The sequence below is a fragment of the Ornithorhynchus anatinus genome, chromosome 3 (assembly GCF_004115215.2).
Source record: "Ornithorhynchus anatinus isolate Pmale09 chromosome 3, mOrnAna1.pri.v4, whole genome shotgun sequence".
Classification (NCBI taxonomy): domain Eukaryota; kingdom Metazoa; phylum Chordata; class Mammalia; order Monotremata; family Ornithorhynchidae; genus Ornithorhynchus; species Ornithorhynchus anatinus.
Genome location: NC_041730.1, coordinates 108,886,096 through 108,911,624, shown reverse-complemented (window position 1 = coordinate 108,911,624; position 25,529 = coordinate 108,886,096). Strand labels below are relative to the sequence as shown.

General features: G+C 44.0%; 1 protein-coding gene and 1 non-coding gene across 2 annotated transcripts in view; one reads left to right on the top strand and one right to left on the bottom strand.

The window, feature by feature from the left end:
• The window catches only part of LOC100075060 (putative neutral ceramidase C), an 84,752-nt gene that overhangs the window by 34,604 nt on the left and 24,619 nt on the right, over nucleotides 1–25,529 (top strand). Inside the window, exons 6-14 of the mRNA XM_029059291.2 lie at nucleotides 2,973–3,149; nucleotides 4,729–4,856; nucleotides 6,625–6,702; nucleotides 12,814–12,934; nucleotides 19,902–20,027; nucleotides 20,975–21,061; nucleotides 21,814–21,918; nucleotides 23,506–23,587; nucleotides 24,199–24,314. Coding sequence (XP_028915124.1) covers nucleotides 2,973–3,149; nucleotides 4,729–4,856; nucleotides 6,625–6,702; nucleotides 12,814–12,934; nucleotides 19,902–20,027; nucleotides 20,975–21,061; nucleotides 21,814–21,918; nucleotides 23,506–23,587; nucleotides 24,199–24,314 — 1,020 coding nt within the window. The remainder of the gene's footprint in view (nucleotides 1–2,972; nucleotides 3,150–4,728; nucleotides 4,857–6,624; nucleotides 6,703–12,813; nucleotides 12,935–19,901; nucleotides 20,028–20,974; nucleotides 21,062–21,813; nucleotides 21,919–23,505; nucleotides 23,588–24,198; nucleotides 24,315–25,529) is intronic.
• Nucleotides 17,761–17,898, bottom strand: LOC114810385. Its single transcript, XR_003758085.1, has one exon. It is a non-coding gene; the product is annotated as a small nucleolar RNA SNORA7 (small nucleolar RNA).

Genomic DNA, 25,529 nt, shown 5'->3' with positions numbered 1-25,529 from the left:
TTCATGTTGATTCCCTTGCTTGTCTGATTCTGAGAATAAAAGCCCTCCTTGCATCTACTCCACTAGCCTTAATGTACTTCCCCTGGATTCTCAGGTTTCAATCCCCTACCCTAGCATTTAGCACAGTGCTTGGCATGTAGTAAACAAATACTACAATTTTTATCTCCCCAACACTCTCCCAGGCTGGCTATCTGGACCCCAAACTCCCTTAGTAATTATTCTCTCAAACTGTTGAAAAACACAGGGACTGTGTCAACCAACTCTGTTACATCGTTATATTGTACTCTCCCAAATGCTTAGTACAGTGCTCTGCACACAGTAAGCATTTAATAAGTTTTACTGATTGATTCCTTTTGAGACCCCTTGCATTTCTCTGCCCGGATGTGCCTTTCCACCTGCTCTCCTTCCTCCTTAGAATGTGAGTCTCATGTGGGACAGGGATTGTGCCTGACCTGATTATCTTGTATCTTCCCCAGTTCTCAATAGTGTTTGGCACATAGTACCACCCATAACAAACACCACAATTAATATTAAAATATTCCACACCAAATAATTCACCCAAGGCTAGCTCAGACACGTGGCAAACTAGCTCTTCGTTTTCCTGTTTGACTCACTTCTTAATCATCCCACTTCTTAATCATCCCACAGTGCACCGTGATGACAGGACCAGGCACTGAGCATCTAATGAATTCAGTGTTTGCTCTTTATTTTTCATCACCTACCAAGCCCCACTCCTATAATAAACAAGCCTCCAATCATTTATCTAATGTACTTCACAACGTAGAAAATTCAACACATTAAATAGCACTGCCATGCCCAGGTGTGCCTTTCCAAATATATACCAACTCTGGACCATTTCTACTGGCACCTGTGTCTGCTGGTCAACTAACCCCCTCTTCCTGTTTACCCATGGTGATGCCGAGGGCAAAGGGAGGGCTTGGGCATCCCCTGGATTCGAATGCCTCTGACGACTGCTGAATTCCTTCCTTCTGGCCCTGCCTGTTTGGCTTTATGGCAACCAGCCGATGACCCCATATACATAAGCCTTTTCTTTTTCTCTCCTATCTTGGCTACCTACAATCCCTTGCTCCCAGTGGCTGAGGCTGAAGGAGCCCGTGTCCAACATTGCAAGAAATCCAAATTGTGCTTCAGAGTCATAGGGGTGTATCTGTGTCACTGGTTCCTCTGATTTTCCAGGGATAGATTCTTTGGTGTCCTTAGAAAAACCTGGACTATTTATGATGATGATGATGATGATGATGACGTTTGTTAAGCGCTTACTATGTGTTAAGCAAGGACTTACTATGTGTGCTAGAGAGAGCAGTGTGGCTTAGTGGAAGAAGCACGGGCTTGGGAGTCAGAGGTCATGGGTTCTAATGCCGGCTCTGTCGCTTGTCAGCTGTGTGACTTTGGGCAAGTCACTTAACTTCTCTCTGCCTCAGTTATCTCATCTGTAAAATGGGGATTAAGACTGTGAGCCCCTCATGGGACAACCTCATCACCTTGTAGCACCCCCAGTGCTTAGAACAGTGCTTTGGACCTAGTAAGTGCTTAACAAATGCCATCATTATTATTATGTGTCAAGCACTGCTCTAAGCTCTGGGGTAGATTCAATCTAATCAGGTTAGACAGTTCCAGTCCCACATGGGGCTCACAGACTTAATCCCCATTTTACAGATGAGGTAACTGAGGTACAGAGAAATAAAGTGACTTGCCCAAAGTCACAGCAGACAAGTGGTGAGCTGCAATTAGAACTCAGGTCCTTTTGGCACCCAGTGCATGTTCTATCCAGTAGGTCAAGCTGCTTCAGCCTGGTAACACCCTCAGCACTGCCCTCTCAGGGAGGGTTAGAATGGATATGCTCTGGGCTGCTTTGTTCAGAATTTAGTTACTCTTTTTCAATAGTATTTGTTAAGCACTTACTAAATGCCAGGCACTATACTAAGCATTGGGGTAGATACAGACTAGACAAAATCATGTGCCACTCTTTAGCTCATTTTACAGATACAGTAACTGTGGCACAGAGAAGTTAAGTGATTGTTAAGTCATACAACAGACAACTCATGGAGCTGGGGTTAGAACTCAGGCCCTCTGAATCCCAGGCCCACGCTCTTTCCATTAGGCCACGTTGCTTCATGGCTTAGAGAAGCAGCATGACTGAAAAGAAAGAGCAAGGGCTTGGGAGTTAGAGGTCATGGGTTCTAATCCCAGTTCTGCCACTTGTCAGCTGTGTGACTTGGGGCAAACCACTTCACTTCTCTGTGCCTCAGTTACCTCATCTGTAAAATGGGGATTAAGACTGTGAGCCCCACATGGGACGACCTGAATACCTTGCATCTACCCCAGCGCTTAGAACAGTGCTTGGCATGTAGTAAGTGCTTAACAAATGCCATTATTATTACTATTACCTATCTCAATTTGAAGAACTAAAGCCTAAGATGCTTCTTCCAGATGCTGGCTCATCCACAGGACTGACTCTTTCTCTCAAGCCAGTTGTCTGGTGGGGCTTGTTCTCCTTTCTGCCTTCTTGTCCTCTCGCTTTATAGCCCAGCCAGGAACAACTCTTCTCAAAGCAGGGGAAGTAAGTCTCTTAAAGAAGCAGTTACTCCTTCTTGACTCAGTAGTTTTTACTGCTGACAATGAAGAGAGGAGTCAGTCAAGTAGGTACTGGGTTTAACTTGCCTCTCTTCCATCTACCCACCCTTACTTGTTCTTGTTCTCTTTTGTTCTATCCCTTCCAAACCTCATAGCCCTGCCCTTAAGCTGCTCTCATGAAGACGTTATCTGTGGGTTTGGGAGGGGAGTAAGGGAGAGAGAAGCTACAAATGATTTAGAAACTGAGTCAAAGGAAAAAAGGAGCAGAAGATGTAACAGAAGTCTGCCCTTCCTTCCCTGTCTTCCTCCTAGAGTTTCAGGAATTGTGAAGAACATGCTCCAACCAGCGCTTTCTCATTGGTTTATTTCTCTTGAAGGTCCTGAAAAGACTGCAGAGCAAATACCCTGGCTTGTATAGGCAGGATAATGTGATCCTGAGCGGCACACACACCCATTCGGGACCGGCGGGCTATTTCCAGTACACTATCTTCGTGCTGAGTAGCAAAGGCTTTATCAAGCCATCATTCGAAGTCATCGTGAATGGCATCGTGAAGGTAGGCCGAGCTCAGAGAGTTTGGGTTGGTGTTTTTATCATGGCTCCAGTGGGGGGCCACGGGGTAGCCTGATACTTGCAGAGGCTGAGACCACAACATAGGGGGCCTGCTTTGGAGAGTTCATGTGGCTCCTGTAGTGGCGGGGCTCTGGATTTGAGCACCACCTGATCTTAATAGTAATGATAATAATAATAATGGTATGTGTTAAGTGCTTACTATGTGTCAAACACTGAACTAAGTGCTGGGGTAGATACAAGGTAATCGGGTTGCACACGGTCCCTGTCCCACATAGGACTCACAGTCTTAATCCCCATTTTACAGATGAGGGAACTGAGACACAGAGAAGTAAAAATGACATGCCCAAGGTAACACAGCAGATAAGTGGTAGAGCTGGGATTAGAACCCAGATCCAGGATAGGTGCCTCCCCTCCCTCTTACTGGGGGGAAACCCCTGAGAGGCCCAGATTGGTAGTGGCCACAGTCACCCGGGAGCATATAGAGTAGACCGGGAGTTGGGACCACATCAGCTGCAGGATCCTCCACTGCCCCTGGCCCAGAGACCCACCCCTCCAACTGGGGGATTTTAAAGAGGGTCATGGAAAAGGGTAAGAGCTCCTGAGGAAGTTTTTAAAAGGTTAGGGAACAAAAGTTTATGTCCTGGGAACTCCCCAAGCTGGAGAGATAGGCCAAGAACCTCCCACTGGTGCCTCCTCTATCCATTCTTTCTGGACCTCCCACATCCATAGGGATGTGGAGTGAATGATCGAGGATGCAGAGTGTCTGCACGGTGGAAGGTCCCTTCTCTTGCTAATCCACCTCAGCTGTGCCCAAAGCTGCTGCCCTGCTGGCTTTTCCACCACCATCCTGCTGCCATTCTAGGGGGGCCTAAGCCCTGGAGGTGGAAGTTGCTTCGTGTCCTCCCTCTTTCCTAGGTTCCGGCAAGAGCTATCATACTTGGAAGGTGGCAATTCCACAGTGGTATCTCTCTACATTACCCTTAAGGTTCGCAGGAGCCATTTTGGGATGCGGAACTGCTTTGGAAGTGCATGATTGGAGCTGTCCAGACCAGGATCAGCTACTGAATTTAGGGATAAAAGATGAGGCCATTTCATATTACCACTTCAGAACAAGGAAACTTCTAAAACAATATCAGTTTTCCATGACTAACTAAATGGGATCCATAGTTCAAGTTCCATCATTAATTAGCCTTGAAAAGTAAATCATGGAAAATATACTTGGTATCATGTTCAAAATTTCATAACCAGCAGCTTGTAGTTTACCCAGAAGCTTGCAGCTTCTCCCAGGTTCTGCTCCTGTTTTTACACCTGACAGCACTGAGTCATACCACTGGCTGAGGGGAGAGGAATCATCTTACTTGAGGAGTCCTTCAGAGTTTTCTAACCCTGTCCAAATCTGGTCAGCATTCTGAGTATGAGAATGGATTGTCTATTTCCCTATCCTCCCTTTCTGGGTCTGGACTTCCATGGAAGATTTTTCAAGAGTAAAATCAGACACCAATCAGCTTGGACATCTCTTCTCCAGGATTATTGTACTGACTTGTCTTCCTTTACATCTTCAGAGCATTGAGATAGCACATTCGAATATGAAACCAGGAAAAATCTTTATCAATAAAGGAAATGTGGAAGGTGTCCAGATCAACCGCAGCCCTTATTCTTACATGCAGAATCCTGAGTCTGAGAGACAAAGGTAAGACAGAAGTAATCATCAATAATGAAACCACTAAAGTGAAAGCATTATGATCTCCAGTCCGTGTATGCAAGTCATTGACATTCCGACCATCACACAAACCAAACATCTATCCTTCCCCTAGCCCAGTAAAGTTACCGGGGGTTGATTTTTATCATGACTGAACCTTTTCAATTTTTAACATTGACAGTTCTTGACCATTAGATGTCTGATTTTTGATAATTCCTTGCAAATCTAGGAAAAAACATGGAAGTAAAACTTAACTACACCATTTGATTTTCCAATAGATTGTAAGCTCCTTGAGGGCTGGGATCATGTTAACCAACTCTGTTATATTGTACACTGCCAAAGGCTTCCCACTCTCAGAGTTGCACCTGGAGAGTTTCCAGTACTTTACCAGTCTCGACTACTGGAGGGAGAGTCAAGCAAAGGCAAATCCATTCCATTCCTAGCTTGGCCAGTGGCTAGAGAGTGGAAGGCAATCCGACGAACTCACCTGTGCTGAGTAGCAGCGTCATGAGAGAGAGTCGAGGGTGGAGAGTCTAGTTTACTGTGTGGAAGAAGGCAGTATTAAACCACTTCCATAGATCAAGAAAATTATATGGATACACTACCAGAACAATCGCAGATAGAGGTAGGGCATTCTAGGAGAGATGCATCCATGGCATCGCTGTGGGTCAGGGATGACTCGACGACGGAAGACAAGACTAAAAGCTTAGTACAATGCTCTGCACACTCAGTGGAAAGAGCATGGGCTTTGGAGTCAGGACTCATGAGTTCGAATCCCAGCTCTGCCACTTGTTGGCTGTGTGACTGTGGGCAAGTCACTTAACTTCTCTGTGCCTCAGTTCCCTCATCTGTAAAATGGGGATTAAGACTGTGAGCCCCACGTGGGACAACCTGATTCCCCTATGTCTACCCCAGCGCTTAGAACAGTGCTCGGCACATAGAAAGCGCTTAACAAATACCAACATTATTAAATAGTTACCATTGATTGATTGATTATTCACATTTTATCCGCAAACACTAGAAAAGTTAACAACAAGTTTGGCAGTAAAGACTGTTCAGATAAATGATCCATGAATCTCAATATACTCTGTCTCTCATCAGGCAACAGGATACTTGGGAAGAACAATGTGATGTTTGTGCCTGTCTCATCTAACATCTCTAACACTTCCCTTGAATATCTATAATTTTCTTCTCTAATAATCCTTTATGGTTTTATCATCCATGAATTTATCCAAATCTTTTTTGGACCTACTGATATTTTCTGACAGCACAACTTCCTGGGATACTTTACTAGGGACACTAAATCACAGAGGAAATGAGAAAAAAAGTGTTTTCCGTGGAGGCTTCTGTATTCAGTGAAGGAGGAGGTTGAGATACATAGGAACTGGGAGACCAGATGCCAAAGGGAAAGCTTTGGGCAGACTGGCAGAATTGCATTCTGAGGAGAGGGATGATCAAAAGGGTTCTTTTGATCCCCTGGATTGATGGGAAGCCACCCCTGGGGGAGAACTGATTTTGGGGGTGGGAGGGTCAGTGGAAAAGGGTTAGAGTGCTTAAAGAGATGTGTGGTGAAAGGGAAATGTTTGTTCTTCAAGACTGGCATCTGGATGACCAGAGAGAGAGAGAGAGACGGAAGAGGCTAGGGGCCTTGAATGTGCTATCTCTCTTGTAGAGTGATGGTCAACTGGTTGGGTCCGGGAGCAAGAATCCATTGGGAGATGCAGTAGGGGCTCACTGTTTACTCTGTTTGGCTGACTAGGTATACCTCCAACACTGACAAGGAAATGGTGGTCCTGAGGATGGTGGATTTAAAAGGAGAAGACCTGGGCGTTCTCAGGTACTGTGGTGTGCCTTCCCGAGGGCCTGCTTTCTCCAGGGTATCTGAGGGAGTTATTATTTGAGACACAATTTCCCCCTCCAGGAGGAATCTTTTCCTTCACAACAAAAAGCCAGAGTGGCCCAGGAGATCATAGGAATCAAGAAGTCTGGGCACTAGACCAAGAGCATTAATGACTGATTCTGTGAGGGAAATCTTTCGCTTCATCGCTCTGAGCCTCTGGTAATCTACACCGACCTCTATTTACTGGGCCATGGTCATTTCACTTTCCCTGTAGGGTAATTGGCTAATTGAACAGTGGTTGCAGCAGGATGGTAAGCATATCCCACATCTCCCTGAAGGTCCTGACTGATTTACTCATTGACCTGCCTGGTGGCAGGAGGCCAGACAAGAAGAGCTCAAGGACTTTAGGATCCTCTGATTTTACAACAGGGCTCCTTAATCCTGTCTACAGGGAAGTGGACTGCCTTATCTTCAACTCAACTTTGCTTCAGGTCACATAAATGAGGCCCCCCAGTTTTCTCTCATTTGTTTCGGAATCACTTAAAGACCCGGCATGAAAACGTTATTCTGTTTTCTGCTCCATATGTTCTTTGCTCATCTTGTGGACTCTCCATGGCACATGAGGAGGCCTATGGATCGTCATTCCAGGCCGTGGTGATGCTTTTCCATCTGTCACTTAGAAGCCTGCCATTTGGAAGATGTTGATTCTGCAGCCAGGCCAGTGGACCCCGGTTGGAATCCTTCCTGCTCGTCTTCCGTTACGCAGTGATAATGGCCTATTAAATCAACCTTCTCCCTCCTGCAAAGTCTATTTAAAATATGAAACAAAATATTTGTTGCTGGGTAAATTAGCTATCCAGGTGCCTGTGGTCTGGTTCCATCCCCCAGTCTGATTATCTGAGGAGGGAGGAAGAGAATTTCATTTGCTCTACCTATCCCCTTCTCTGGGATGGTTTTTCCCCAGACAGAGGTTTTGGAAATTTGGATTCATAATTACATCTACAAGTGGAAGAGGATTTTATCTCCTTTGTACTTTCTGCATAATAGTGATGATAATAATAATGATGATAATGATGATACTGGTATTTGTTAAATGCTTACTAGGTGTCAAAGTTTAAGAAGCAGCCTGGCCTAACGGAAGGAGCACCGATCTGAGAGTCAGAGGACTTGGGTTCTAATACTGGCTCTGCTATTTGTCTGCTGTCACTTAATTTCTCTGTGCCTTAGTTTCTTCATCTGTAAAATGGAGATTAAAACTGTGAACTCCATGTGGGACAGTGACTGTGTCCAACCTGATTAGCTTGTATCTACCCCAGTTCTTAGTACAGTGCCTAGCACATGGTAAGTGCTTAATAAATACCACAATTATTGTTATTAAGTGCTAAGTGCTGGGACAGATATAAGATAATCAGGTCCCACATGGGGTTTAACAGTCTAAGCAGGAAAAACAGGTATTGAATCCCCATTTCACAGATTAATTCATTCAATCAGGTTTGTTGAGCACTTGCTGTGTGCAGAGCACTGTACTCAGTACTTAGGGGAATACAATATAAAAATTAACACATAGACACATTCGCCGTCCACCACAAGCTTACAGTCTGTTTGAGGCTCAGAGAAGTTAAGTGGCTTGCCCAAGGTCACACAGCAGGTATGTGGTGGAGCTGGGATTAGAATTATTTCCTTATTAGACATATTCTCCCAAGCACAGGCTTGGGAGTCAGAGGTCATGAGTTCGAATGTCACCTCTGCCACTTGTCACCTGTGTGACTGTGGGCAAGTCACTTAACTTCTCTGTGCCTCAGTTACCTCATCTCTAAAATGGGGATTAACTGTGAGTCTTACGTGGGACAACCTGATTACCCTGTATCTACCTCAGGACTAGAACAGTGCTCTGCACATAGTAAGCACTTAACAAATACCAACATTGCCCCTTGATCGGGAGTTTTGCTCCTAGGCGCTCTTAGGAGTTAAGCCACTAGACCAGAAGGGATTTTGTCCTATCAGCTGTGCTTAGCTGCAATTTTCTACCTCTTGCTCCCACAGCTATGACCTGGCTCTTAGTATCTCCTTTTTTTTTTTTTTCCCGACCCAAGGTGCTATTTGAGAGCAGGTGTTGGAATGAGAGCCAAGTGACATTCTGACTCTGTGCATTTTCAGGTGCTAAATGCAACAGAAAAGGGGACATAAAACACTTTCTTAAAACAGTTTTGGAAAGTCAGCAGGGTTTGATTTGAGCCATTTGATCCATTTTTAGTGCCAGATGTAAAACATTTAGTCAAGTTTTTTTCTGAGGGTAGAACTTCCAGAGTTGAGTTTCTGGATAGAAATTTCTTTTCTCCTATTTATGGCTAACCTTCTTGAGTATATTTGCTGTTTCCGTTTCCCTCTCCACAGCTTGCCCTGTGGCCAGGTCTGTAGTGAGCAAGGTCTGGTTTCTGAGAGGATTTTTCCAGTGGAAAATTCTCCTTGTAACCTGCGTCTTTAAGGGACCAATTTATTAATGTTTTGGGGAAGGAGACGGTGTGTTTAGGGGAGAATCATAATCATTGCAATAATGGTGGTATTCGTTAGCCCTTACTCTGTGCCAAATGGTGTGCTAAGCATTGGATTAGGTACTAGGTAATCAGTTTGGACACAGTTTTTCTTGTCCCTTTGCACATAAGCCTGCTAGTCCTCCCCAACTCCTGCTCCCAGGCAGCACAGCTGAAACCTGTCACTGGTCGTGGGCCATGAGAGGATGGGGTCCTGTATGAGCTAAGGGAGCAGAGTACACCTGGGTCCTTGCTGCAGTCCCCATAGGGTTGAGAAGGACTCCTGGGTTCTACTGGTTGTGTAGAAGGCTCGGGATGTTTACTTTCTCTGCCCGCCATGTGGAAGAAGAAGTTAATGCTGGTCCATCACACTGCTCCTCCTTCCCCCTTCCCTTTCTCTCCCTTTTCCCTCCCCTCCCCTTTCCTTCTTCTACAGTTCCCCTCACTTCTCTCCCCCTCACCTTCTAGCTTGCTCTTCCTTCCCCTCCCTTTTCCTTCCCCTCCCCTGCTGGCTAGAACAAGAAGTAGCTGCCTGGCACAATGACCTCCTTACATTCCACTATGCCCCCGAGGATTCCATAAAACCAAATAACCCCCAAACTCAGGGTAGGGCTGGGGTGTTAATCTAACCCAGCAGACACCAGGCAGGCATTGTATGGTTTGTGTGTGTTGGGGAGGAGGGGACAGGAGGGGCTTGGGGGGTAGGAGGGAAGACATTTAAAACCGTGGTCGCTGGGCAAGGTGGGGATAAGGCATTTAGATGAAGGAAGCAGTGTTATGCCTGTTTAAATGGTACGATTGGTTCTTTTTAATGACCAACTGTTAGGAAACAATGATTTGTTTGGCTCTGTTGCTGATCCCTGCTCTACTCCAACTAGTCCTCTATCTGTAAGCTTTCTAGTTGATCTCCCTGCCCAGATTGTCTCCCCACTCCACACTGTCTTGCACCAAGCAACACTAAAGAGTGTCGTCAGACATGGGTTTTCCCCATCACTCTCCTGGTCAGAATCCCGATCAAGCCACCGTTTTGGTCCCTCTACTTAAATTCCCTTAGTTACTATCAGGCCCCTACACTTCCAAAAGGCAAGTAGACTTTCTGACCCCTGCTCATGCTGCACCTAGTCCCCTACAAGACAAGCATCCATTCTATTGAAAGGTTTTTTTTTCTCCTCTTCACTAAATTCATTCATTCATTCAATAGTATTTACTGAGCGCTTACTATGTGCTGAGCACTGTACTAAGTGCTTGGAATGTGCAAATCGGTGACAGAGACAGTCCTTGCCCTTTGACAGGCTTACAGTCTAATCGGGGGAGACGGACAGACAAGAACAGTAGCAATAAATAGAATCAATAAATTATGCTCATCTCTTTCAAAGTTCTACTCAGGACTCACCTCTTCCAGGATGCTACTCCAGCCTACCCCAGTTTACCTTCAGTCACTTAAATTGCATCTACGTCCCCACCTAGATGGAAGCAATCAATTGATTATATTCTTTTAGCACTTATTGTGTTCTAAGCACTTGGGAGAGTACAATATAGAGTTGGTAGGCATGTTCCCAGCCCACAATGAGTTTATAGTATAGAAGAGTGTGGCCCAGTGTAAAGAGCACAGATCTGGACGTCAGAGGGCCTGAGTTCTAATCCCAGGTCTACCACTTGCCTGATATGTGACCTTAGGCAGGTCACTCCACTTCTCTGAGCTGCAGTTTCCTCACCTGTTCTTCCCCCTTCTTAGACTATTTAAACTGTGAACCCAGGGTGTGACAGAAATTTGACTGACCTAATTAATTTATATCTACTTCAGCTCTTAGAACAATGCCTGATATATAGTAAGGGCTTAACAAATACCATAGTCACCCACTTTATTAACTCACATTCAGTGATATCTTAACAAACTGAAAAAAATGAGTATCAAATCATTGAGAATCAAAACATGTAATTATCAACTGTAAAATAATGGCTCCATCCTAATTCCTAATACCTAACACCTAACACTATTTTATTCCAAACCCAACCCAACTCTCTTCCAGCCTATTTACAACTGACTATATTATTCTTTGTTCTGATTCCCCTTTAGATGGTAAATTCTTTGTGGGCTGACACCATTTTCTGTGTTCTTTCTAACCCTCTCCTGTACTTCTTACTATGCTCAGCACACATTGATGTTCCAAAAATGTTGATCGACAGACTAGAAATGAATCACTTTATGGACTGATGCCAGCTGAAGAAATCGCAGGGTGTAATCTCGCTGTTCAAGGTGCAGAAATCATGGCCATGTTAACAGGTCACGGTGCTGACGGTAATCGTAGAAACTTTGGACTCATTGAATGTTGAGTTAACCAAGCTCAGAGCAATTTTCTACTATGCAGTTTGGAGCTTTAATGGACCAAGAGAGGAGAGTTTGACATGTTTTTGTTTTGTGTCGGTGTTTTGAGTATGTATGGCTGCATGTGTCAAACACTGTTGTTGGTTTAAAAGCAATTTATGATGCAGTGTTACATCCCTCTGGCTCTTTTTGTGTTCCTTTGCTTACCCAAGCCATTCAGGTCTTTTGGCCAACCTCCCACCTCTTTTCTTCTTTTTTCTATTTGCTCTTTATGAACAATTTCTTACCCAGATAAAATGCTCACCAGTTAGCTCAAGCAGGGCCACTTACCAAATAGGCTGCTAAGCTCCCTTCATCTGCCTATACCTCTGATTAAGTAGCATCTTCCATCCACACTGAAACAAGGAAATCCTTGGCTCGATCTGCTTTAAAATAAATTGCACAGAAGCCAAGGGGGCTGGAGGATTTTTGAAGAATTTTTATACTCCCCATTTGCAGACAAGATATGCAAGGGGTTTCCAAAGTTGTCAGGAAAGAGCATGACCTGAGAGTTGGAGGACCTGCTTAAGGACTCACCTCTTCCAGGATGCTACTCCAGCCTATCTCAATTTACCATCGGTCCCTCAAATCTCATTTTGTCTCCACCTCGATGGGAGCAGCGTGGCCTAATGAAAGAGAATTGGCAGGTCCATGAAAGGACCTAGGGTCTAATCCCGGCTCTGCCATTCGCCTGCTGTATGACTTGGGCAAGTCATATGACTTCTCTGTTCCACAGTGTCATCTGTAAAATGAGATGTAAATATCTCTTTTCCCTCCCATTTAGATTGTGAGTCCCATGTGGGACAAGGACTGTACCCAACCTGATTATCTTGCATCTACCCCGTGCTTGGCACACAGTAAGCACTTAGCAAATATCACAATTATTATTATTATTGTTAATATTGCTAGTAATAATAAATGAGTAATAATATTGCTAGTAATAATAAATGAGTAATAATATTGCTAGTAATAATAAATGAGACATTTGTCCCCAAGAGTCTGGATCTTAATGTGAGCTCCTTCCTCAGACTCATTCTGAACTATAGGGTTTCAATTTTTGGAGCCTGGGGGTGCCCAGGGGCCAAGATTCCAACACCAACACTTTTCTTCTGCCAGAGGAAAGTTGGGCTGGATCAGGTCCCTGAAGATGAGTTCTGTTTCTCCCTCTGGAGGTCCGAGGACCCTAATATTTGTGGTGATTGTTATTCCCAGCTGGTTTGCTGTGCACCCCGTCAGCATGAACAACTCCAACCACCTAGTGAACAGCGACAATGTGGGCTATGCCTCTTATCTGTTTGAGCAAGAGAAGAACGCGGGACAGCTGCCTGGACAGGTAAGAACTTGTCTGATGTCAGAGTTGAGTGAGAAGGATAAAACAGGGGTAAAACTTTGCAGTAAAACCCCGTTCATTTCCTTGTGCTGACATCTTGCTTTCTGACACTCTGCGTAATGAATTCAGGTCCATAAAAGGAGGACTATCTGCTCCTCCTATGCTAGTGTCTGCGCAAGAGAAATGAGAACAAAAGAACTGAGAAATAGCTGGTTAGTCTTTCCCCCAGATATGATTTTGGTGATATTTTGAGGAAATTCTTCAGGGTCATTTGGTCCTGCCATGGATTAAATGGTCACTTTAGTAAATAGGCCACATGGGATGGTTGGTCCAGAAATAGTTCTTGAAGCCAAATTGAATTTTTGAGGAACACTTGAAAGATTGACAATTTCTGATTCTAAGGAAAAGACAGGTGATTCAGAAGAATTGTTTTAGACATAGCCAATCAATCAGTGTTTTTTATTGAGTACTTAATGTGTGCAGAGCACTATACTAAAGGTACTTGGGAGAGTACAGTACAAAAGAGTAGGTCTAGACAAATCCCTGTCCACAAGGAGATTGCCAACTGGAAAAGGAGACAGACATTAAAATACATTACAGAAGGATCGGCACCTAGGTCCCTTGAGGGTGAGGGAGGGGTGACTATCAAAGTGCTTGAAAGAAACAGACCCAAGTACAGAGGTGATGTAGATGGGAGAACTTAGGCAGGGAAGCGAGGACTTAGTTGGAGAAGGCCTTTTGAGGTGATGCTACTTTAGGAGGGTTTCAAAGATGAAGGGTGGTAGACTTTTGGATATGAAGAGGGTGGAGTTCCAAGCCAGATGGAGGATATTCACTCATTCAGTCATATTTATTGAGTGCTTACTCTGTGCAGGGCACTGTACTAGGTGCCTGGAAAGTACAATACAGCAATAAGGAGAGACAATTCCTCCCCACTTGTACTCTTCCAAGTGCTTAGTACAGTGCTCTGGACACAGAAAACACTCAATAAGTATGATTTATTGATTGAAACAGATGAGATGAAGGTATAGGGAGAAAGATGGTGTTAGAGGAATGTTGGTTGGGTTGTAATAGATGATCAGGGATGTAGACTGGAGGGAGAGAGCTGATTGAATACTTTAAAACTGATGGTAAGGCATCTCTGCTTGATGTGGAGGTGGAATGGCAACCTTTGAAGTTTTTTAAGAAGGGACACAAGGGCTGAACTTTTAAAAAAAAATAATCCAGGCAGCAGAGAGAAATATGGACAGGCAAGGGAAGAGACAGGAGGCAGGGAGATCAGTGTAGAGGCTGAGGCAATGGTCAAGATGGGATATTATGAGTGCTTGGATCAGCATGGTAGCAGTTTGGGTGGAGAGGAAGGGGTGGATTCTAGAAATTTTGAAAAGGTATAGCCAACAGGCTTTGGTGAATGTTAGGGTGAATGAGACAGATTAGTCAAGGATAATTCCAAGCTTAAGGGCTTGTGAGGGAGGATGGCGGTCTGTCCACAGTGATAAGAAAGTTGTGAGGAGGACAGGGTTTGGATGAGAAGATGAGGAATTCTGTTTTGGGTACGTTGAGTTTGAGGTGTGGGGCATCCAAGTAGAGATGTCCTGAAGGAAAGAAAAAATGTGAGACTACAGAGAAGGAGAGAAGACAGGGATGGAAAGGTGAATTTGAGAATCATCTGCATGGAGATGATGGTGGAAGCCATGGGAGTGATGAGTTCTCCCACTGAGAATGCTTAGTACTTTGGTTGGCATTTGTTTGGCGCATAGTAAGCACTTAACAAATGCCACAGTTATTAAGGGAGAGGGTATAGCTGGAGAATAAAAAGGGGCCCAGATCTGAGGCTTGAGGGACTCCCACAATTAGACATGGGAGGCAGAAGAGGAGTAGATGAAAAGCACTGAGAAGGAGTAGCCAGAGAAGTAGAGGGAAAAGCTGGAGAGGATAGTAACAGTGAAGCCAAGGTTAAGTAATGTTTCCAGGAGAAGGGGGTGTTCCACAGTGTTGAAGGCAGCTGAAGGTTGAGGAAGATTAGGATGGAGTAGAGGTGATTGGATATGGCAAAAAAGAGATCATTAGTAACCATAGAGAAGACAGTTTCTGTGGAATAGAGGGGGCACATGCAAGTGCAAGGGGTCAAGGAGAGAATTAGAGGAGAGAAAGCAAAGGCAGCGGGTGTAAACAATACTGTGACCTCTGGGCATCAGCTGGATCTCTTTCTAGGCAGAACAAAACACAGTTTGACACACTTTGAGACTGAAGTGTATTGGGTGACAGAACAAGCCAGAAGAAGTCAGTGTTGGACAGTTAATGTTTCCTGTCTGCCTCAGTTGCCAACTCAGTTGCCAACTCAGACACATCATTGGAATATTCAGTCGTTTTGTATTTATTGAACACTCTCTCTGTGCAAAGCACTGTACTAAGCTCTTGGGAGAATATAACAATAAACTGACACATTTCTGCCCACAACGAGCTCGCGGTCTAGTGAGGGAGACAGACATTAATATAAATAAATGGATAAATAAATTACAGATGCATATATAAATAAATAAGTATAATATAATAATATAAATAAATAAATAAATTACAGATAATTTATAAATTATTTATATATATACTGTGGGAATGGGAGGGAAGATAAAAGAAGGAGTAAAGGAGTAGAGCATCAATCCCACAGCAGTGGCAAGGGTCAGAGGAAATCCCAAACAGATTTAGAGTAACCTTTTTCAACAGGACAAGAGGAAACGGAAGGGCCAGAGAATGCTTGAAATGACAACCAATGGGATCCCATAATCCCCTTGATGGCAGGGATTGGGGTCCAGTTACTCTATTGAACTCTCCCATGCACTTAGTACAGTACTCTGCACACTATAAATGCTCAACATATACCACTGATTGATTGACTCACAAGTGGTCTGTGTATCTTTCAGCGTATATTTACATATCAACAGCTATCTTTTAATATGTCAACACAATCTATTTACAGCTCAACATTCACCTATTTACTCTTAAGGATCCAAAGATTCCTCTGATTAGGTGTGCTTCTCCCTCAACTGAGAGGACTTTCATTCAGTCCCACAAATTCTTGGGAGAGTGAAGTACAAGAGAAGTGATAGACATGATTCCTGTTCACATGAGGCTTAAAATCTTGAGAGGGAGGCAAACGTTAAAATAAATGACAGATAGGGGAAATGGGAGGGTATAAGGATATGTACATAAGTGCTGTGGGGCTGGGGGTGTTAGATGAATATCAAGTGCTTACAGAAAGGAGGGCGAATAGGGGAAAGAAGAATGTAGACAGGAAAGGCCTCTTGGAGGAGATGTGATTATAGTAGGCCTTTGAAGATGAGTAGAGTGGTGATGCCAATTGGATATGAAAAGGGTGGGAGTTCCAGCCAAAGGGGGACTATTAATTATTATAATATTATTATATTTGTTGATAATTCTCATATTTGTTAAGCACTTACTATGTGCCAAGCACTGTTCTAAGCACTGGTGTTGATACAAGGTAATCAGTTTTTCCCATGTGGGGCTCACAGTCTTAATCCCCGTTTTACAGATGAGGTAACTTTAGTCACAGAGAATTTAAGTGGCTTGCCCAAAGTCACACAGCAGAAAAGTAATGGAGGTTGGATTAGAACCCATGTAATCTGTCTTCCAAGTCCTTGCTCTTTCCACTAAGCCTTTCTGCTTCTCACTTTAAGTGTTTAACAATGTGCTAGACACTATTCTATATGCTGAGGCAGATACAAGTTAATCAGGTTTGACTCAGTCCCTGTCCTACACGGGGCTCACACTCTTAATCTCAATTTTACAGAAGGGGTAACTGAGGCACAGACAAGTTAAGTGACTTGCCCAAGGACACACAGCAGATAGTTGGCAGAGCTGGGATTAGAACCCAGGTCTTTCTGACTCCCAGGCCCATGGTCTATCCACTAAGCCACTGGAGTGGTCTCTACCTACGGTGTTGGGAAACTCTGAGAGTGGATGGGGTTTTGGAAGTACTGTTTTGGACATGTTAAGTTTGAGATGTCACTGGGACATCCAAGAAGAGATGTTCTAGAGTCAGGAGAAAATGTAAGACTGCACAGAATGGGTGAAGTCAACGCTGAAGAGGTAGATTTGGGAATCATCCACTTAGAGATGGCAGCTGAAACAATGGGAGTGAATGAGTCCTCCAGAGGGGTGGGTGAAGATGGAAAATAGAGGAGGACCTAGCACTGAGCCACTTTTAGGGTATGGAAGGCAGAGGAGAAGTTTGTCAAAGACTGAGGAAGAGTGGCCAGAGAGATAGGAAGAGAACCAGGAGATTGTCACTGAAGTCAAGGTTGGCTAGTGTTCCCAGGAGAAGGGGATGGTCCACAATGTTGAAGGCTGCCGAGAGGACGAGCAGGTTTAAGATGGAACCACACAGTGCTTTACACACGGTAGGTGCTCAATAAATATTGACAAAAACAATCTGAAGTTCAATAGAAGTTTGGCCCACCAGGAGCCTCTCTGTAGAAGAGGGAGCCCTCTTTATTGGCTCCTAACAAGATCCTTTCTGCCACTAGCCTAATTCTGTTCCTTAACACCACCAATCAGCTTTGCAAAAGAAATACACAAACTTGTTGCTGTTGTCTTATGCTGTTGCATCATGTCCAAACCATAGCAGTGCCATGGACACATCTCTCCCAGAACGCCCCACTTGCATCTGCAATTGTTCTGGTAGTGGATCCATAGAGTTTTCTTGGTAAAAATACGGAAGTGGTTTCTTTCCACTGCCTCTTTCCACACAGTTAATGAGTCTGCCCTTGGCTCTCTCCAATAACGCTGCTGCCCAGCACAGGTGAGTTCTGACTTGTAGCAGGTTGCCTTCCACTCACTAGCCACTGGTCAAGCTAGGAATGGAATAGGTAGGCCTTTGCTTGACTCTCCCTTCTGTAGTCAAGACTGGTAGAGGACTGGAAAGTCTCCAGGTGCGACCCTGAGAGGTTACACAAACTTAACCAGCTCATAAAAATGATTGCACCCTCCCTAGGAAGTCTGTGGTGAGTACTGGCATTCTTTCCTGAATAAAATGATATTTCTCCTTTTTGCAGAGCTGGTATTTCACCAGATCTCAATTTTCCACAGTACAGTTGAAAAGGAAAAGCCGGAATAAATAGCTTTGAAATCCCTTGTTTTAGTCAATAGTTTTAACTTCTGCCCCTCTTTAAGATGGTCTGATTTAACTGCATCTCCTTTGCCATTTCTCTCTTCAGTGTTGGGTAGGGGTCATAATAATAACAATAATAATTATTGTACTTGTTAAGCCCTTACTATGTGTCAAACACTGTTCTAAGCTCTGGGGTAGATGCAAGTTAATCAGGTTGGACACAGTCCCTGTCCCATATGGGGCTCACACGTTTAATCTCCTTTTTACAGATGAGGTAACTGAGGCCCAGAGGAGTTAAGTGACTTGCCTAAGGTCACAAGGCAGACCAGTGGTGGAGCTGGGATTAGAAATCAGGTTCTTCTGGCTCCCAGGCCTGTGCTCTATCCACTAAACCACACTGCTTCTCATGAGCAGGTGGTGCTGCAGAGTGTCCTTAGGGTTTGATTGTGCGATGCTTAGTATAGTGCTCTGCATACAGAAAGTAGTCAGTTAATGTCCCTAAGTCTCATCTGACACCCCTGCTCCACTGTGTGCTGATGTTGAATGTGATCTTCCCCCCACCCCCCCGCCACTCCTTTAGACTGTGGCTGCCTTGAATATCAAGTGCCATGGCCAGGGGTGCCCTGGAGTTGCTTGTGTGACTTGTCAATATTTGGTGTTTGGAGGGGCAAGAGGGTCTGCTCAACTCTGAATTGCACTTTCCAAGCTGTTAATACAGTGCTCTGCATACGGTGTGCACTTAATAAATACGATCGAATAAATGAATGACCTCCAGCGATGAAAGCCACGGATCAGCTGATCCTTCCACCATGCTGCTGGGAACGGACTAGACTTGTTTGCTTTGGGAGGATGGCATATAATTATCAATTTTGTTGCACTCTACTCTCCAACATGCTTAATGTAGTGCTCTACATGCACTAAATGCTCAGTACATTCCATTTATTGATTCCTCCTTCTAAATCACCCTCAGTATTCACTGAGCACTTTCTACACGCAGAGAACTGTACTAAGCACTGGGGAGAGTGTACTACATATGGCATAATGGATAAAGAGAAGCAACGTGGCTCAGTGGAAAGAGCACGGGCTTGGGAGTCATAGGTCATGGGTTCAAATCCCGACTCAGCCGCCTGTCAGCTTTGTGACTTTGGGCAAGTTATTTAACTTCCTTGGGCTTCAGTTACCTCGTCTCTAAAATGGGGATTATGACTGTGAGCCCCACATGGGACAGCCTGATCACCTTGTATCCTCTCCAGTGCTTAGAACAGTGCTTTGCACATAATAAGCACTTAATAAATGCCATTATTATTATTATTATTATTATTATTATAAAGCATGGGCCTGGGAGTCAGAAGGTTGTGGGTTCTAGGTACCTCTGGCACCTGTCTATGTGGCCTTGGGCAAGTCACTTCACTTCTCTGTGCCTCAGTTACCTTGTCTATAAAATGGGGATTAAGTCTGTGAGCCCCGTGTGTGATGGGGACTGTGTCCAACCTGATTTGCTTGTATCCACCCGAGTGTTTAGTACAGTACTTGGCACATGTAAGTGCTTAACGCATGCCACAATTATTATTAACAGAGTTTGTAGACCCATTGATGGATTGATTGATTGATTGATGAGAGAGACCAGCTTGAAACTGAAGAATGCCTAAGCCAGTAGGAGGTTTATATATTGCCTTCAGTTTGGGCAATTTCAGAAACGATATCTTCCATGGAACATTTCACATCTTTCTTTTATTGTCTCAGTGATTTCAAGTGGAACACCAGAGCAGATTTGAGGCCTGCATTTTAATGGAGCTAATTACAATAAGACCTAAAAGCATAATTGCATTTTTCTTTCGGCAGGGACCATTTGTGGCTGCATTTGCCTCATCGAACCTTGGAGACGTGTCACCCAATACTAAAGGTCCACACTGTATCAACACAGGAGAATCATGTGATAATCCCAACAATGCCTGCCCTGTTGGTGGGGTAGGTAATGGTTCATTCTGGAAGTGATGTTTGAATTCTGTATAACTCAGTTTAGAGGAAGTGCAGATCTGGTTCCACAATTTCTTCCCACTGACTTTTGGCATGGGGTTATTGTCCAAATCAACCACCAGAAGAAACAGTCATTCCAGTTTATGCAGTGAAAATGGACTTTCTGATTCACCATATGTAGCTCAGCTGATAATTATCCTCTTCGGTGACAACTTGGTCCTGTATTCAGTCATTCAGTTAATTCAGTATTTATTGAATGCTTACTGTGTGCAAAGCACTGTACTAAGTGCTGTGAGCCCGCAATGAGCTTACAGTCTAGAGGGTGAGACAGACATTAACATAAATAAATAAAATTACAGATATGAACACAAGTGCGGTGAAGCAGATGGCGGTGGGGAAGATGAATAAATGGAGCAGGTCAAGGAAGTGTAGGAGGGAGTGGGAGAAGAGGAATGGAGGGCTTAGTTACGGAAGGCCTCTAGGAGGATATGCCTTTCAAAAAGACTTTGAAGTAGGGGAGAGTAATAGTCTTTTGGACATGAAGAGGGAGGGCATTCCAGGTCAGAGATAGGATATAGGCACGGGGTCATAAGCGAGATAGACAAGATTGAGGTACAGTTAGAAGAGTGGCCATCTCAGGTATCCAAATACCTCTTATTCCCCAACCTAAAATAATGTTTTATTTCCACTGGCTTTTTAAATGATATAACCTTGTTCTTCTACTATAATGGAGTTTGGGATCTGGTGAGTTAAGGAAAAATTTCTGACAGTGAACAGGAAAGACTTGGGTATTAGTCAAAAATTGCTACCGACAAATTATGAATGTAGTTATTTGCCTTTACCATGCATTAAGTGCATTTCTTCATCCTCCAAACTACTTACCAGAAGGAGGACATACATTTCATTAATAATGGTTTCGGTCTTTTGCTTTCTACTAGCCTGACATGTGTATGGCTGCAGGCCCTGGGAAGGATATGTTTCACAGCACACAGATTATAGGACAATCCATCTATCAGAGAGCAAAGGTAAATTGAGATTTCACCCCTTTATTCCAATCCTTCAAAACTAAGCGCTGGGAAACACACTTGGGTTTTCTTCTGGCCAAGGTCTGATGAGTAGGACTTTGCAAAGATCATTTCAGGATACCATTCAATCTTTATTCATTTGGAATGGCAGTTGGGTTTTGATAAAGATGGCAAAAAGAGAAGATTGTAGTTCCCTTTCTGCTTTCCTTTCTCAATCAAGTATTACTCTTGACATTTTCATCTCGTAGGACACCCTTTTCTGCCAAAATGTTTCTTTAGCTGAGGCAAATACTGGGGTTTGTCTCCTCCTAGTTTCTTCTTCTAGAATAACTGGGAGCATCATCTAAGTGATGCTTTTTTCCAGTGGAGGATTGGGCATTATGGGAAATTAAAGCTGAACAACCTCTTTTTTTAAAATTTCTTCTCTAACTCTCTTGCACCAGCTGGGACCAGAGCAGGAACAGAGAATGGATAACCCCAGCCAGCAACATTGCTGCAATCTTCTTTTTAATTACTATCGAGTGTTTTAGGTCGGCTCACTCTAAATTGGCATCGAATTGTAGGCTAATAGATATGGGAGTTCAATTTTAACTGTGCACAGATGCCATTTATGGGGGAAAGGTGTTTCCCATGGGATATGGGGAGAAGATCCAGCATTAGGCAGACACGTTACTGTACTAACACTGCTTCCTTATCCAGAGTTGTGTTTCTCTTTGTGCTTCCATCTATCGTTGGATGTGCTTGCTCTGTAGGACTTGTATTCTTCGGCTTCCCAAGAGGTGACCGGGCCCCTGTCTTCAGCTCACCAGTGGGTGAACATGTCAAATATCACCATCCAACTTAATTCTACGCATACCGTGAGTGCCACTGGGGTTCTCATCATCTCATCTCACTGTGCATTCATCAACATAGATAGATAATGTGCTGGGGGCTGCACAGATGAGCTGAGATTGGGTCCCTCCTCTTGAGAGCTCAGCATGTAGAGCAGATACTACTGATGCAGAGGGATATATAAAGACCGGAAAATAAATATGGAACTAATTCCTGAATGATATAAACAAGACTTTTACATTATATACAATTAAATGGTTAGATGCATTTTATTGGATAGTGAGTGAGGAGCAGTGTGGCCTAGAGGAAAGACCACAGAAATCTGAAGATCTGGGTTCTAAACCCAGCTCTGTCACTGATCAGTTGTATGACCTTAAGGCATGTTTCTTAACCTCTCTATAGTGCAGGCTTCTCCTCTGTAAAATGGAAATAAGACTTCTACTTTCCTTCTCCCTTTGAAAGTCAGCCCACGTGGGACAGGGATGGTGTCCAGTCTCATTATATAGATTTACCCAAGAGTTTATCACAGTGCCTTGGCACAACGGAAGTGGTTAATATTAATTATAAGAGTTATATGAACCAGGGTGGACCATGTTGAGGTCATGACTTTTCTTCCAGTTAGTCAGGGAAAGTTTCTTGGAGGAAGTATTACTTTGGAACGGTGAGAGCTTGGGAAACTGGAACTAAGAGGAACTTTGTCAGATTGAGGGGTATTTTGAGAGAAAGACACCCCTATATTGCCTCTGTTTGATGTCGGTCGTAGGTGCTGATTCTCGATTTTGGTCATCCAGTTATGATACTGGTGGTTGGTGGAATGTCCCTTCTATTGTTCATGTACTTATTAAGGGCTCAAGGCCTAGAACAAGGACCTAAATATAAGTGAACAAAAGGCAGGACTCCCACGCTGGAGATCATAACTAGATGAACTACATCAACAACCAAGACCCAGAACTGTCCTCCAATTTAGTAAATACAGAATTGGTGTGAGAAGCAGCATGGCCTAGTGGATAAAGCCCCTTGTCTGTCCGTCTCCCCCGATTAGACTGTAAGCCCGTCAAACGGCAGGGACTGTCTCTATCTGTTGCCGACTTGTTCATCCCAAGCACTTAGTACAGTGCTCTGCACATAGTAAGCGCTCAATAAATACTATTGAATGAATGAATGAATGAATAAAGCATAGGCCTGGGAATCAAAAGCACCTGCCTTCTAATCCCGACTCCTCTTCCTGTCTACTCCATGACCTTGGACAAGTCACTTAATGTCTTCGTGTCTCAGTTCCCTCATTTGTAAAATGTGGATTAAGACCGTGAGCCCTATGTGGATCAGAGACTGTATCCAACCTGTTTAACTTGTATCTGCCCCAGCGCTTAGTACATATCCTGGTACATAGTAAGCCCTTAACAAATTTCATAAAAAAAAATCAGCACCTAAGAACAGCGAAATTGACAAATCAGGAGCTGGAGACTGATTAAGCATTCAGAAGACTGATGTAGAGATCTAGGATGACAATCAGTAGCAAATGTTAAAATAGGGATTGGCTCATTGCAGTCTTCCCTGGACATAATCAGTTTTCAGTCACATTTTCCTTTACCTTTTAATCACCCCATCCTCAGGCAAGAACCTGCAAAGCAGCTCTGGGCTACAGCTTTGCTGCTGGGACTATGGATGGAGTTGGGGGACTCAATTTCACCCAGGGTGAGTATGAAAGTCAAATCTGTAGATCCAAAAGATCCTTTCGATCCAGGATTCCTGGGTGCAAATGGGGGTTGGAGACAGTTCCTAAAATGTTTATTTTTATGATTCCACCGAGGCGGGGTGAGAACAGACTGTAGCTAAGCTGGGGAGAGATGGGATCACAGGATAGAAGAATATCTGGCCCCTTCATCTGCTCTGGAAAGTCATATGACAGTCTGGATGGGGTATGGAGTAGGGCTGTGTATCCTAGAAATTCTGCCATAAATAGGCAGAGAGTCAGCGGAGATGAACTAAGAGGCAGGGCTGACAGCAGAACTGCTCCTTAAGTTTGATCTCCCACAGCACTTGGCAGTCAGGATGAACAGCTGCAGCCCAAGGGCAGAGACTTTCTCCTTCTGACTTTGCTTTTCTCCCAGCACTGGGCCTCAACAGGGTTCTTGAGGGAGCCTGATCGTTTTCTTTCAGGGTGCATTTTTCAACGTTTCATTGGGCCTGAAGTAATTCCTACATCTCTGCCACTGAGGGTGGGATCAGACCCAACCCAGATCTGTCACTAGAGAATGATCTTGTCAGATGTCTGTTAAGGTATTAAAGGTGGTTGTCCTTCACAGGAGCGACTGAAGGGGATCCTTTTTGGGACACCATTCGGGACCAGCTTCTGGGAGAACCGTCCAGTGAAACCAAAGAATGTCACAAGCCCAAGCCCATCCTGTTGAGCACAGGCGAGGTACAGTACTCTGGTGCCCAGGAGTGGAGGAAGGGTTGCCACTGTTCACATTCAGGATGACAAGCGATGATTTTCATTTCTGGATTTTTAAAGAAGCCTGATCAGGTGACATGGTTTAGCAGGAGTCCCCACTATCCCTCCTCTCCACTTAAGATCAGCTCCCAGGGATACCTTTTATCAGCAGGGAACTAGACTTCCTTGAAGCTTTTTTGGGCTTGCTTGTAATGCACTGCAAAATTCCACACCTTCACTATATTCTTCAACTATTAGAAGATAGAATAGACATTCCCAAATTGGTCCTATTTATCAATAAGTAGCACTTATATGAGATTTATTCTTGTGACTGCACACTGTTTTTGTGGTTGGGTGGAATTCAGCAAGGTGTGATAGATTGAAAAGTTCAGCTGAACCTGCTTGCATCAGCAATGGTCATTGTCTCATCTGAGCTGCAGTTGTGTTATGTCCCTAGGTCTGAAAATGAGTTGTTTCATTGAGGTTCCACTTTAAGAAAATGGGCAGGACTGTCCAGGGGAAGGGTCTCCAGGATCCTCTCTCCTCCCCTGTTCCACCAGGCCAGAGGCCTTCTAAATTCCCTGCTGTACTCGGGGAGAATGGTGGGGAAAAGGGCAGGATATCACAGGATAGACTGTGATCTCGTTGTGGGCAGAATTGAATGTGTCACAGTAAATGTTCAATAAATACAAATGATTGATGATTGGTTGAAAGATCTGTGGAGTGAAAGAGAGGTCCAGATCTGCCATTTTTTATGTCTGGAATCCCCCTGATAGACATAAACATGCTTAGCTTAAGGAAAGATTTTCTTCAGTGAACAAGAAAAGGCTTCAAGGCTTGAGGATTAGTCAAAATTACTGCTGACTAGTGTAGTCCCTCTCTGGTCAGCACTTAGTATTCAGTGAGAAGGTTGGCCTTGTGGACTGTCTTTGGTTTGAAATAGAACATGTTCAGATTCTTTAAATACTTTAAATCTTCCATCAGAGAGTCCCTAGGGCTTCTAGCTTAAGGGGGTAGCCCTGTCTATCGATTCCTGTATAGGTTGAAATGTGGTATGTATCCCTCTAGACTGTGAACTTGTTGTGGTTAGGGAATGTGTCTACCAAATCTGTGGCATTGTGTTGTCCCAAATATCTAGTACAGTGCTCTGCACATGGTAAGTGCTCAATAAATATGATTGATTGATCTGCAATATGCAATGTG